This window comes from Cygnus olor, chromosome 16 (assembly GCF_009769625.2).
Source record: "Cygnus olor isolate bCygOlo1 chromosome 16, bCygOlo1.pri.v2, whole genome shotgun sequence".
Lineage (NCBI taxonomy): Eukaryota > Metazoa > Chordata > Aves > Anseriformes > Anatidae > Cygnus > Cygnus olor.
In genome coordinates this window covers 9781197-9795669 of record NC_049184.1, presented here as the reverse complement: position 1 = coordinate 9795669, position 14473 = coordinate 9781197, and the positions used below count along the sequence as shown (strand labels likewise).

General features: G+C 38.7%; 1 protein-coding gene across 3 annotated transcripts in view; it reads left to right on the top strand.

Annotated features, from left to right (window-relative positions):
* The first annotated feature begins 3479 nt into the window (after nucleotides 1-3479).
* The window catches only part of LOC121079026 (formin-H-like), a 40954-nt gene continuing 29960 nt past the window's right edge, over nucleotides 3480-14473 (top strand). The window contains exons 1-2 of one of the 3 annotated variants that reach the window (XM_040575862.1): nucleotides 3481-3659; nucleotides 6061-6129. Coding sequence is in view for 2 of the 3 variants with exons in the window: in XM_040575861.1 (XP_040431795.1) it covers nucleotides 3624-3659 (36 nt within the window). In the remaining variant the exon portion in view is untranslated. Of the gene's footprint in view, nucleotides 3660-6060; nucleotides 6130-14473 lie in introns of all 3 variants that reach the window. The other 2 variants (XM_040575861.1, XM_040575860.1) reach the window with 2 other exon arrangements.

Genomic DNA, 14473 nt, shown 5'->3' with positions numbered 1-14473 from the left:
TCATTAGGAGTTGCAGCTTTCTCTTGTTTTCAATACCATTTCACAGAGGAAAGAAAGAAAGAGCCCACTTATAGGTTTAGGCAGTAATTCTGAGGTAAAACAATTTCCAGGGAACGGCTTTGTTTCTCAAGTCTAAAATATTTTTTGACGGCATTCCAGCCTTGCTGAAATATTTGTGCTTCAAAGAGAAACAAAAATTTTTTAATGAAGTTAATGATTTTTCTTATCTATTTCTTTATTTATTTTTTAAAATGGGGGAGGGATCATTTCAATGTGTTGAAACAAGACTAATTTTTCAGCCTGAAATAACTCATTATGTCCTTTTCTTGGGTACACAAATGTTTAAGAAAATTCTTTAATGAAACAAAAAATTGACTTTTTTTTTTCTTATTAAAGAAATATTTCTGGTTGATACAATCAGAATCATTTAGGTTGGAAAAGTCCTCTAAGATCATCTAGTGCAACCTTTAACCTATCGCTGCCAAGTTTGCCCTTAAACCATGTCACTAAGCACTACGTCTACATGGTTTTTGAAGATCTCCAGGGATGATGACTCAACTACTTCTCTGGGCAACCTGTTCTGATACTTCAAAACACTTTCAGTGAAGAAATTTTTCCTAATATCCAACCTAACCTCCCCTGGTGCAATTTAAGGCCATTTCTTCTCGTATTGCTTCGTGCTTCTGAAGTGCACTTGTCTCAGAACTTTTTTTTGAAGTTCCACAAAAACACAAAATAAGTTCACACAGTGTTATCCACAATATACTATTGGAAAACTCATGTGGATTTAGCATTTTTAAAAAGTGGGTAATAAAATCTCTGATTTTTGGCATGTGAAGTCATGCCTGCAAGGGCCCTGGTGGATGGGAAAAGCAAGATAGCAAACCAGGAGGCTGACAAGGAGGTTCACATTTGAGGTTGGATATGGAAACCAAGGAAAAAGCTGTTCAAAATCTCTGTAAATCCGAGACATCTTAATTGTCTTTTTAGGCTAAAAAGCCTAATGAAGCATGACAGGTTTGCACTGGAGGGAGTGGGACCAGTCTCAGTGATCGTGGCCAGCAAGTCAGATAGGCAACAGCACTTTCAGCAAGGTCATGACAAGGCAGGGTATGCTTCTCCATGCAAACGATGCACCTGCTTGGCAACAAATGCACTTAGTGTAAGTACCAAAATAGAAGGAAAAGAGGTTTCAAAATCATCTCTGACACCAGCTTTTTCCTATTGCCAGAGTTGTATATGTTGCTCTGAAGTAAATAAGTGTTTTTGATACAACACATTTACTTTGTGTATTGGTCAGACAACACACAGTGTTCTATTTCTTCCATGATAGTTCAAAACCCTTTTCTGCATTGTTTTCTTCTTCACTGGAGGCTGTGTATATAAGTACAGAATTTTCCCATGTGTTTGCTGCAAAGCATGATCCTGGCATATGTTTGAATCAATTAACTTGGAAGAAAAAAAGAAAATTACACCAGAGCCTTTAATAAAGGAAGGTGTAATTAACGACTTCAGATTAATTGAAAATGTTTGCTCTAAAAGTAGCAATTGAGCTCTGTTCTGATTAACTACTTTCTCACATACTTCGTAGCCTTGCAGAAAATGCAGTTCAGCAGAGAGCAGAGGGAAAAAAAGCCTGTCTAATATCTCTGTAGAACCTTTATAAGAGAAACCTGTCATTTTCCCATTCTAAAATATTCTGCACTACTGTAATTACATTATACAAAAACATTCCTTGATTCTTTCATTTAAAAAGAAAATCAGTTCCTCAAGGGCTGAAGACTCAAAGGGGGAATAGGCCAATATTACAAATTTGATTCTGAATGAATTAGTTGCTATTTTTTTTTAAGCAAATGACTTAGGAGAGCTGTCAAAGAAACATGCTTCCCATGATTTCATTTTCCATTTTTGTGAAAAATTTCAATCCTGTCATGCTGGACATAGAACAGTCAGAACCGAAAGCATTAAAAGACAATCTTTCAAGAAATATTTCTTTAGAAGATCTGGACTTAGTTGGGCCTTGTTACGTTATTGACCTTTGTTAAGCTAACATTCTTTCAAAGAGTAGGAGATATTTTTTAATTAGTTCAAATGATTAAAAATTGTTTATATTAACATATATTGACCTTTCTTTCCATTTGTATTGCCTTAAGTAATCTTGGGAGAATTAATTTCTAATCCCTTCCCTCCCACACATTTGCTGTTGTGGTCTCCCTGGGTCTGTCTACAATTTACAGCAAGTGTGAGCTTAAGGGATCTTGTTCATGAAGCCGTTGATCCTGTGTGGCTGTCAGAGCCTGGTCTTAGGCACAAGTTTCAGATCTTTCTCTGGCATCTGAAGACCTGCCTGCAATGTGAATGGGTTGGCCAAGTCTCCATCCCATTGCTCACCATAGCTTGTCTTTGACTGCAGCCCTAGTTCAGGACGCCTGCACTTGCCTCTTGCTTTTGCAGTGTTGCCTTTTGGCAGATAAATCAGTCAGGGTCCTCAGCAAAAGGTCCATAACTAACCTCTGAAAGAGCAGGGGGGACTTACATGCATGGGTACGTGGGGCTGGGCCAGGGAGCTGCCCTGCCTTTGCTTCCCAAGTGGTCCATTGACACCTCTTCTGAACTGAACATCTCAGCTTTATTTCCCTGTGCTTGTAAGATTGCTTTTAGTATAGTACAGAAAAGCTGAAATGAGACCCATCATCAGAACAAAGCTTTTCAATTCCTGTCATGTTTTTAAAAATTGAATTTTTGGGAGAAACTGTTTTTTGATTTTCTTTTTTTTTGCCTATATTTGTAGCAGAAGAAATTTCTAAATATGAAGAGTCTTTCAGCCACGTCTGTTCAGAAATTTTAATCTCATTCCCATAAGGTTTTTTGTCAACAGAAGTCATCATATACAGTAAGGAGAACCAAGGCTTATTTTTTTTGTAGCTGCTAAAAAACTTTTGTCAAATGTGGGTTTAGATTTCAAGAATGTTTTACTGTTAATTCACTCTTCTAATCACTAGACTCTCTTCAAATACAGATTACAAAGGCAGAGTCTAAAATGCTGTTGATTTTTACAGAAATCTTGTAAGATAACCTGCAGGTGCATTTATGCTTTGATCCAATATGCACATACTCGTGCTAGAGTTTGAAGACATACATTAAAGATAGCTGCCATGCATAAAAATATTGCTGTGAAAATTGCCTATTGTATTTGCAATTCCTAAGGCAAACTTTGCTACATTTAGTATGGAATTTGTTTTGTTAACTAACATGTTAGGTGTTCAGATAGATCCAATGTGCAGTAATAGATCATAATTTTAACATTCATGGCTCAGTGACTTCAGGAAGTCTCTGGAACATAAATATCAGTTCAAGAAAAGCAAACAGCTTCTACTTTTTTGTCTTTTCACAGAGCTGCCATAAGGAAGCAAAGCATCATTATTGTTTCTTTCAGTTCTCAGCAAAAAAGGAAGTAAGACTTAATAAAAGCCATTGGCTGTAAGATATTCTTGAGAGAGAGAGAGGCAGAGAAAAAGGAAGAGAACGAGAACCGTGCTGTAGAAAAGCAGGTGTGATTCATGAATAAACTATAGTTTGTAACCCTATGGGATACTGATGAAACAAATAGAATTTTCACAGACATGGATAATACAAGAACACAAGACACTTTTTCACAGGTAAAGACAGAAACTGTTATGGCTTATGTGAAAGTGCTATTTGTTCAGTTATAACTGAAGAGATGGCATATGAGAAACTGAAATGACTTTGTGTTTTATTGGTAGGGAATTTGCAGTAGATTGTTTAATGTAATTCATTAGCACATAATATGAGTGTGGACTGGTTTAATATATCAGAAACTATTTGCAGAAGTTGGTTATGAAACAATATTTTTCTGTACTGTGCTTTATTCTTAAGAAAGTTGAAATGTGCAAGGTTTTCCTGATACGGAGGGGAAAAAGAGAGAAGATCTGTCTTTCTATTGCTACTACAGAGGATTTATTAATACTATATATTATCTGCACTAAAAATTTCCATAAGGTAATTGGAGGGGGAAAATAGTGTTTTATATTATAGGCAAGTGCAGTTTTTGATAATCATACTGGTATTTGATAAGATTGATATGTCAGAATTGAATATACATCAGCTTGCAACACTACTGCATTTGTCTGAGGGCACCTGACAGATATATAGTCTTTGTAGCATTCTGCTACTTGCAATACTTGCATGTTTGGAAGTCTGTTACCTGGAGAATTAAGCCATGGAAAATTGCCCTCTAGCTAGGAAAGTTGATAGCTTGTACTGGTGGAGAGTCCCTGGAGTAAAGAGCAATTAGAAGAAGGAAGGGGTGTGGTATGTGTAGGCTGGAGGTGTGACGGAGTGATCTAAGTTGGCCCTGGGCAGCTACCAAGAGTGGCTTGGCTTGCAATTACTATGTGCTTTGAGAAGAATATGAGATCTGAGGAGAAGTCTGCTCTGTTGGTATGATTCCACTTTTCCACTGAGAAGCACGAGACGTTCACTGAAAGATTTGCTAGGTGAGGCTCTAGGCAAACTCAGGGTGAGAGCACAAATGAGGATGAAGCCTCTATTGGTTTGTCAACATCTTTGGTTTGTCAAAGAGGAAGAAGGGCGTGTTACATATTTCTGCATTTGGTTCCCTCCATGCAACATCAACATACACGGCCTTTGAAGTGTTTGTTGAGGGCAGTGTAACAGGTCATCTTAAGACTGAGTCAGCTTGGCAGATATTAATTGCTTCACCTGAGGAGATGACACCTGAAATGTAATAAAATTACAGGACCCATCTGGCACTATTCAGTGTAACGAAGTGCTGGGATCTATTTGGAGAAGCTGTTGATGACAATGCCATTGAAAAGGCACAAATTCAGAGTGGAAGTGTTTTCTCTTTCTTTATTGTCTACAGCCCATGTTTTTATTGCTTAGCACTGACGCACAGGCCTGAGGTGCAGCTTATGAATCATTGCTCTTATTTTGGCAGGTACTGCTGGGGAGGTCAGGGGCAGCACAGATGTGGAAATAATCAAATGCTTGCTACCAGATAGGGCTTACATGAGTGAGAATCAGAAAACAGGAAGCTGTAACCAGATGGTGCTACTTTTTCCTTTCTTTCACTCCCCAAGGCCTGCAATGAAGTATATGCATAAAGCTCAGGTTATATGTTCACCAAGTGATTTGCAAAGCTAAATTGAGCCTGAGAAAAATGTTTGAAACTTTTTGTGAACTTCTCTTAAAATTTGACTACATGTCTTTCTGATGTTTTTCATCTAAGTCTTCTGAGGACTGTTGTAAGGTGGAACAGTTGTCAACCCTTTTGCTTTTCCAGCCTGCTTTACTTTAATCAACCATTTTAAAGTACTTTTATCCCCATGGCTTTCCCATACAATTTTTTGCTAGACTTTTAGTTAAAGGCCACCTCTCTTAGGTGATTCTTTTCTTTTCCTGGTCTTTTCAAAGGTAGCTTAGAGCAGATTTTCACTGTGTATATATGTCAAGGGATCAATTCTGTTTAAATAAGGCCAAATGATTCCATATCTTCTGACGTATATATTCATGAACATGTACCCAGCCTCAGGAGGAACTTCTGTAGCTTTGGAGATGGGCTATTTTCGTGAGACTATAAGTAAGAAATCCAATTTTCTCCTGACCTATGGGGGCTTCTAAAGACTTCACATATTGGATGGTCGGTCCAGCTCAGTTATGGATCTGGAGCAATCTGCTCCTTGCAGCTAATGTCAAGTGTTGGTCAGAGCAAAGGACTTGTGAGACGGTTCAGGTTCCTTGGTCCTGCTCTTGTTTTGAACCTAGATGTTTGTAGGTTACTGAATGAGATGTGCTGCGTAAGTGCATGCTTTGTGGAGGCTGCATTTATATTTAAAACCAGAATCAATTGTAGGCAGAGTTAAACATCAATGTGGAAATACTCTGTGTAGGAATCAGAGCTCACTTTTCCTTGATCCATCTAAAAAATCCTCAAAACTTGGGAATGTCTTTCTTGTGTAAGGTAAGATCAAAAGACCCAGGGAGACTGCAGTGAGTTCTCTTACATTTTCTACTCAGTTGGAGGTAGCCCACTGAACAAAGAACAGGGGAAATGCCTGTGGGAGAGGGGCTGAAGTGCATCCTCAGGTATGTCTTCCTCATCATCCTTACAGCAGTAGGTACTGACATCCCTCAGTAAAATTTCTTTTTACAGAGCCATTCGGACCTTTATCTGTCTTGTCTCATTCTCAATATGGTACAACTTCCTGAACATGGCAACACAATACATGTAGTCAAAGATCATTTTGAAGGGACTTTTTTCCCTGAGTTTAAGAAAATACTTAAAGATGCAGCATAAATAGTTGTACAACGAGCTGATTCCGAGAAAGTTGACCTTGGAAAATGGAGTCTGCTTTTGTAAGGGAGCCTTAAGAATGTGGTGAAGTTGTGTGTATATATAGACAAGTTTTATATTCTGCTAAATCTGTTGGAGTATAAGGGGAGACTATAGGAGAGGGGGAGACAAAGAGAAATAGCCTCTTTTTACCTCAACACTTTGTTATGATGATTCATTAACAAACCAGAATCCTGGGATGGGGGGGGGGGGGGGGGCGGAGGTTAGGTAAGAAATGAGACATCAGCAGAGAGATACTTTTTTTTTTTTTCCTCAAGTTTCAGACCTTATTTTGAATGGAACATAATAAAGAGTTTATTTGTTAAATGTTTCAAACAATGTAGAATTCATGGAGACCCGTAATTCTCACTTAAACATTCATGAAATCAGTATTGCCTTCTCTGTTTTGCACTTCATACTTGTTGCTTAGCACGTTAACTAATGTGATCTAATAAACCTCAAGCATAATGAATCATGTATTGTTCAGCTTTTAATAATTTTAGCAGCCAAATTCTTGCTTGATATGCTTTTACAAGACGCTAGGGCACAAGATCAGATTGTAAGCCTGTGAAGAGAAATATTGCATACTTTTCTCCAAAATAATTAGATGTCACTGCTTAATAGTCTGGTAATCTTTGTTTTATCGCAAGATTAATTGGACCATCATGTTAATAAGCAAATATGATAATCCTTGATAGTTCTTATCACTATGGATTATTTTAATTACTACAACGAAAGGCATGGAACATTATTATTTTAGTAACAAGCTGAAATACTTCTATATGAACCTCCTTCTTTATTCTATTTTAGTCCATTTTGTAGCATAACATTAAAGTTGCACCTTAACACACGAAGAAAATACACAGTAAATTCATGCTTACTGAGTATTGTTTTGAAATGAGTTGTCATTTAATGTATTCAGGACATGTACTGCATGTTCCTGTGGTGGCAGGGAGCTGAAATCAATGGGAGTTTCATTCCTGTATTCAGTGTGCCTAGCATAAAACTATAATTGAATGAATGCTTTGGAAAATATTCCCATAGTAGCTACTTCAAAGGCAATCTGCACCTATTTACTTAATTCAGTCGCATCCTCTTAATTCATTTGTATTGACAACAATGTTCAGCAAGAAATAAAAATATCTTATCACATTAAAAAATTACTTAAAAAAAAGATTCACTTTATTTACATTTTTAATGTAATTTTTCTCTAGAGGCCACCAACATTTTGGAGGAAAACAGTAACAGTGTAAGAGGTAAACTTCATTTAATAATGGCTTAAGCATGAAGGAAAAAATGAAAATCCAGTGAACCTATATCTTGGTATTGAACATGGAACATGTTGGCCATCTGTCACATAAGCTGGAAACCATTTCACACTGAAAACTTCTGCGTTTTCATTGGTGTGCCTGCCTGTAGCCTTGGTAAAACCAGTTGTAAAGCTTTCCATAAATGTTTCCCCCTCCTATTCACAGTAATATTATTTCTTAGTGTATTTTTACATGAAATAAATGGGCCAGTTGACTTTTTAATCACTGCAATCTATGTGAGAAACAGAAAGGTTTCACTGTTCACTGCATGGTGCAGATGCTGTGGTTTGTCCCTCTACACACTTCACACACATCCAGGAATCTCATGGTGTGTCAGTGTATGGCAGGAGGCACACCAGCACTTCAAACATGCACCTTTCAGGCACAGAAAACTTCTTATCCTACCTAAATATTCTGCAGTCTCAATTTCTGTTGTGAGTGCTGCTTGTGAAGATATTTTGGTAGCTATTTGAAGAAAAACAGTAGCAATTCAACAAAAATACCATGTTAGGATTGATTAATTCAAAGTTGCACCTACTTAATGTGAAGTGAAGCAGCAAAATCACAAAATCCATGAGTTTTAGCAATACATCATGCTTTTAAATAGTCAAAGGTTCTTTCTCTTATTTCTTTGTGAGCAACTGGACTGAGATATAAAAAAGGTGTGAGGTAAAAACTCCTAAAATACTATTCAAACTGCTGTGAATTTTTATTTGGAGCTGCAGAACTGTAAGACTGTGTCTTTATACTCCAAGATTGCTGCTTGGAAGCATCCACTTTTGCTTTAGGTTGTTAGTACTAAATAAACTGGATTGAAAGTTGGCATCTAGTGTGGGGCAGAAAGCAGAATAGCCATTGATATACTGGTCCTATTTCATCTCAATGAGTACTGAAGAACCAAAGCACTGTAGGCTTGGCTCTGCACAACTGAGGGCACCCACTTTCCTGCCTCAGATTGCCCAGGCTGTTAGTACAGGCCTGGCTGAAACAGGATCTAGGATATGTAGGTTAGAAATTGGAAAACTCGTTGTATTTCTCATGATCTGAAGCTTGTTGCAAAAGGTATCTCCATGGGTCTTTTTGTTTGTTTGTTTGGTTTTGTTTGTTTGTCTTCTTGTTTAAGCTCTAACCATTAGTGTTGTCCTGATCTGGTCTCCCTCCAACCTGTCCACCTCTTTTTGGGAGATGTGGAGAACGTCGCACTCTTCCAGCTGAAGCCTTTAGCAGTGCTGTGTACTGGAAAGATGACAATGTGTTTTGCAGACTATGATGCCGTCTATAACCTCCCAGTGGGATGTTTTATTGCAACAGCGTGAAGCTGTTAACTTGTGTTGGTTTGTAACCTACTATAACTTCTGAGTATTTTCTGAAGAAAATATGTTCCTCAGCCACCCTGTGTGTAGCTGGTAATTCTGTTGAACTTTCTCAAGATATTTTTTTTCCACTTGTTGAATTGTGCTTCTCTAATTTGTCAAGTTTGTTTTGAATTTGAATACCCGTCGCAACCCGCTGTGGTTCTTTCCACCTTCATGTCTGCGAGTTTAATAAGCAAAATCTCTGTTGCCAGATTGTTAGTGAAAACATTGAATAGAACAAAATGAAGTCGGTCTCCTGTGCACCACCACTCAATATACCCTTTGGTTTTTCACCTCTGGTAATTACTTTCCGAGTGTGGTTTTCTGACAGGTTCCAAGTGCTATTTGAACGAGGGTCCTGCTGAGAACGTGAGGGCCTGTTAAGTGGTGATTGAGGGAAACACTGATGTAATTGCTTCATGTTAGACCTATAAATCGTCAGGTTTTCAGAGGGGACTTCAGGAAAAGTTTAGGTATTGAGATTCTTCAATATGGAGAAATCTTCAGAACTGGAAGAAAGAATAATCACTTTGTATTGTACACCGTGCTGTATACATTTCACTAGGATCCAATTTATGATTCAGATTCCAAAATATTTTTGAAGCTAGCTCTTTACGATTTTTTGATGTAGTACTTAATTTTTACAATAATGTAATAAATTATATGAAAATATCTTTGGGTTCCTTCAGCTCCTGCTGAAAGTGGTAGAATTTCCAGTGTTTTCAGGGAAATCAAGCTACTGTTTGATGAATACCTTCTTTGAATAAATGTTGACAGATATTATTCAGCCAGATATAGATCTGAACAAATAATGCAAAACATTATTACAGATGGATAATTTACTTGATGAATAGCAGCACTGTTTGACAAATAATATTAGTCTATCTCTATGACTGGCTACAAAAGATGGTATTGCCACATAAAAATATCACATCAGTCATCTGTATTGGTATTTCATGTAAATTACAAGTGAAGGTTTTTCAGATACCCCCAAACATAGAAGACAGCCACTCCCCTACAAATATATGGGAGCACTCAGTACACTTTGGGCCAAGTTCAAGCCTGGTGAAACTGAATACATTAGGAGATGAAAGTTGATAAGAGCTGGAACTTTTAAGGCAACCAAGATTGTGTCTGCTGTCTTGAAAATCATTTAAATGACATGTTCAACATGCAGGCAGAGTGGAGTTCAACAAAATACTGTAAAGAAGGCAAATACTCACAGTAAACTACAGTAAACTAAGCCAGTGCCTTTGATTTGGAGGAAAAGAAAAAAAAAAAAGGCATTTTCTTTAAAAGCACAGCTTGTAGAAGGAAGTTGCTACTTGAAATTTCACCCGAGGTCAATCGCCGCATTGTATCCTGGCACTTATTTTTAAGTTTCTCCACTGTATTTGCTTTACAGAAAGTGTTGTGTACTGCAGCTGGAAGGCACTGAGTCAACAGAAAATCCCCAGAAGGCTTTACCTCTAAGTCACTTCATCCTCCTTTGCTAGGTAGAAAACAAAATCTATTATTAAAAGCTATATATTTTTTTTTTAAAAAGGACTTCAAAATGAATGAAAATATTTCACTATGCTGGATGAAAAAAAGCATCAGGCATGTATGTTAAAACAGCATATCCATTGTTGTGGAGACAACCAGCATTCAGGCAGGTTAATGCCAAGAAATTCATGAGACCTCTGTAAAGAAATGCATAGTCACTCTTTGGCTCTTCCCTCTTGGTTTGAGCCCCCTTGTCTCTTAGAGAACTGATCTTAGCAGTGCTAAAAGGAAGATGCTTCTGTGGAGCGCAGAGGAGGAGGAAGCCCTCCTCCAGCCTTCCCCTCTGGGTCCTGCAGCAGCCAGAAGCTGGTTTGTCTCCTACTCCTTGCAGCTAACAGAGAATGTTTAACACTGTTAATGTTTAATAAAGACAGTGTAAGGAATGCTTAGCAAGAACAATGAAAAGCTTGACCAGATTTGAATGAAAATATTTCCTCATTTGTACAGGGAGCAGGATTTCTGCATGACTTGGCTTTGTTGTCACAGGAAATGATAGAGCTTGGTGCATATTAGCTCTGATCTTCACCTGAGTAAACCTGAAATAATGTTTTACTGAATCATCCCAGTATTGCAATAATTGAGATCATACGTATAGCTGACTGACAGCCAGATTTCTTGCTCTTCGTTTCCATGGGTGTATGTGCACACATTCCAGGCATCTTTTTGCTTTAGATTACTGTCATATTATTATGATGCAGGTAGGATGGTCAACGGAATAAGAATAAGCTGAGAAAAATCACATAGCTAAAATGCCTCTGTAGGTAACAGAGAAAAAGAAACAGGTCTTACATGTGCTGAACTGCAACCTAGAGGGCCTAAGGGATCTCCACTGATTCTACAGGAGGCAGTGATGCTGTGGTGGGTTGGAGGATGTGGGCCAGTGGGCGTTACAGAACAAGAGTTGGAAGGAACAGGCACAGGAAGACATTAGCCTGTCTTATGCCTCAGTTGTTTCCCACACTCTGCATGCCTTCTGCTGCTGTCTTCAATCAGCTGTAAATGACTCTCCTGATGTGGCTGTAACCCCTCTTTCTTGGTTGATGCTCAGAAGATTTGGGGACCTTTTCTGGTATTTACCACTGCATTTGGACTACATGTAAAATCTTCCATACCTCTTAGGGCCTGTTGTGAGACCGTACTGGATGGATAGAGAGTGGCAGGAAGTCCTGTAAAGGGTCAAGAAAAGTACTGCATTAGCCCAAGAATAAGCCAGAAATCTCTCATCTTGCCACTAAACACATTTTATACCGTATCTTGGCCAAAAATACAAACACCTCATCCTGTAGCGTAATGTATGTATAGAGAATTCCTGAAGCCCCACGCTCTTCCTTCAACTGTGAGCTCTGATTTTTCTTTAAGATCAGCTAAGTGGCTGCACTGAATTTTGGGTGGATGATGAAAATTTAATCTGTATTTAACAAAATTCTTGAACCTGGCAGGTAAATGAATGCATTATTAATGGAATCTCATGTATTTTCTTAATGTGCATATTTTATAATAGAAAAAAGGTATTTTCTAAGTCTTGTTATTCAACCTGGTATAGAAACGTTCTGTTTCGCTGCACCAGTCACATTCTATTAGGCAATAAAACACGATCTGACTTAGTGGCATTTCGGTGGATAATTTGACAAAACTTGTTTCTTTTTAAGAAAAAAAATGTAACCAAAATAAGCACAAAAATGAGCATTACAAAAATTGTGATGTGCTGAGAGAAAAGCCCCACAGATACAAAATGATAAAGGTCAGGATCTGTTGCTCAAGTCTTGTTTGCAAGTAAAAATACCGTGCTAATATGTCAAAAACCGAAGCCAGATACACAGATAGACTTCTGACAAATAACTTTGACAGATCTCATAAGCTGAAAAGTGCTTTTTTTTGCCTCTCTTTTGAAATGTGTCATGTCCACCCTCCCCCCACCCCCTCGGCTTACAGATGTGCAGAGAGAAAGAGAGCTAACAGAGATATTAAAAAAACAAGGTGCTGTTAAAAATAACCTGTACCAAGCACCAGCTTTTGAGCACTCTCTGGGGAATGCATTAACTGTCAGCAGTCTAACTTACTAACTAACCTTCCTGAATTTGCAATATAGAAAACGATTTGCTCCTCTTTTGCAAACATTTGTCTTCATACATTATTGAGAAAATTAAGAGATGTTTCCAGTTGTTTTCATGTCTTAGGCAGAATTTCATTCTGGTCTAAAGATGACTTTGGTGAAAGTAAGCAAAACGAAGAGCTGAATATTTTGTAGATAAAAAAAAAATGCATTAACTTCTGTGAATCATATATGAATACAGATTTTGTACAAAAGAAAAGAAAAAAGAGCTTTTGAAAATCTTCAGCAATGCAAATCAGAAACACAATGAATTACAAGAAAAGGTCTTGGTTTTGGTGGACATGTTGTGGTGAGGTTCCCTGGTGCAGGATAGAATATTTGCCTGGAATGACAGACCTTAAAATAGCCAGTGCTTGGCGCACTGCAGAGTATGGAGTTGCACAAGCACAGAGATGGTGGACGAGTCACCGATATCCTGGGGGAAAAAAAAAAGAGACTTCAAAGCCTCATATTTTGGAAGCTGAAACTCCATTTTTTGGCCATTCATAGGAAGCACCCCTGCAGATGTGCACAATATGTTGTGTTGTCAAACACCACCGTGAAATTCAAATGAGACTTGAGCTCCTACATTAAATTACGTGTGTGCTGAAGCGGAGGAGATAAATCCTTCTCTTGTTTATGTGAATCAGACTGTGTCTTTGTCATAAGGCTATGATGTTGTCTTTATGTTATTTTCATCCTGGTGCAAAATCTTTGAACCCTTCACCATAGAAAAGGGCCTAACAGTTCCAAAAAATACTACCCAACTTCCTATCAAGAATTGCAATCCTGCAATAGGATCTTGCACTTTAAAGCTGGCAGAATTTAGCCCTAAGGAAACTATATTATTCAGTTCAGATATATCTGTATTCTTGTTTGCCTACACAGAGCCTGTTCAGTAGGGAATTATCTTGTTAAGATCTAATCGTATCCAGTGTGTGTGTGTGGTGTAAATATATTGCCATTTAAAATTCAAATACAGAATGTGGAGGTCATTGTAGAAACGTTATGTGCCTCAGCAAGTATGAATGAATTATCAGATTGCTTTTATTCTTTCCTTACCATTCACATTGCTATTTGCAGCTGGGAGCTATGCCATAAGTCACCTTTATATTAGCATTGAAAATTCCAAGACTTTAAAAACAAAATATTTCTTCTTCTTTTACTCCTAGTTTTATTTGTGGGCTGCAAAAACGTACAGCATGTCTCTTGATCAGAAATGGGTTCTTTTGTTGGAAATCTGGAAAGCTAAAGTGTGCTCAGTGTGGCGTGACTGGGAAGAAGAGACAACCTGTGGATTTACGAGTTGCTGACCTCTGGGGTGTAGCTGGTTGTTTTACATTGCCCATCAGGCTCGTGCTAAGTGCCTGCAGCACTTGGATGGGTGGGCAGCATCTTGTTCGGCTGCAAGGCTGCTTTCCTGGGGCTCTGAGCAGAGAAGCTGCTGTAGGTGTGGAGAGCTGTGGGCATAGGCAAAGGAAGCGGCTGCTTGGGAGAGGAAGGTGCTGGGGGTGGCAAAGCAGCTGCAGCCCTGCTGCCTGCTCTGCCTGCCTCTGGTGTCTGGGCAGCTGCTTGGGGGCTGCTGATGGGGGCAGTGATAACCATTTTGTGTGGTAAAGCTGGCAGGGGGGGAGCCCCCACCTCTGCCCACCCGTCCCCTCCTGGGCAGCAGCTGGGCAGCAGCTGCCTCACTCGCCAGCGATCCCTCGCTTTAGCTCTGCCTTCTTTTTCCTGTTGCAGGAGCAGCAAAACCAGTTGAGGTCGCGGTGCTTCGTCCTTGGGGTAGCCAAATTCG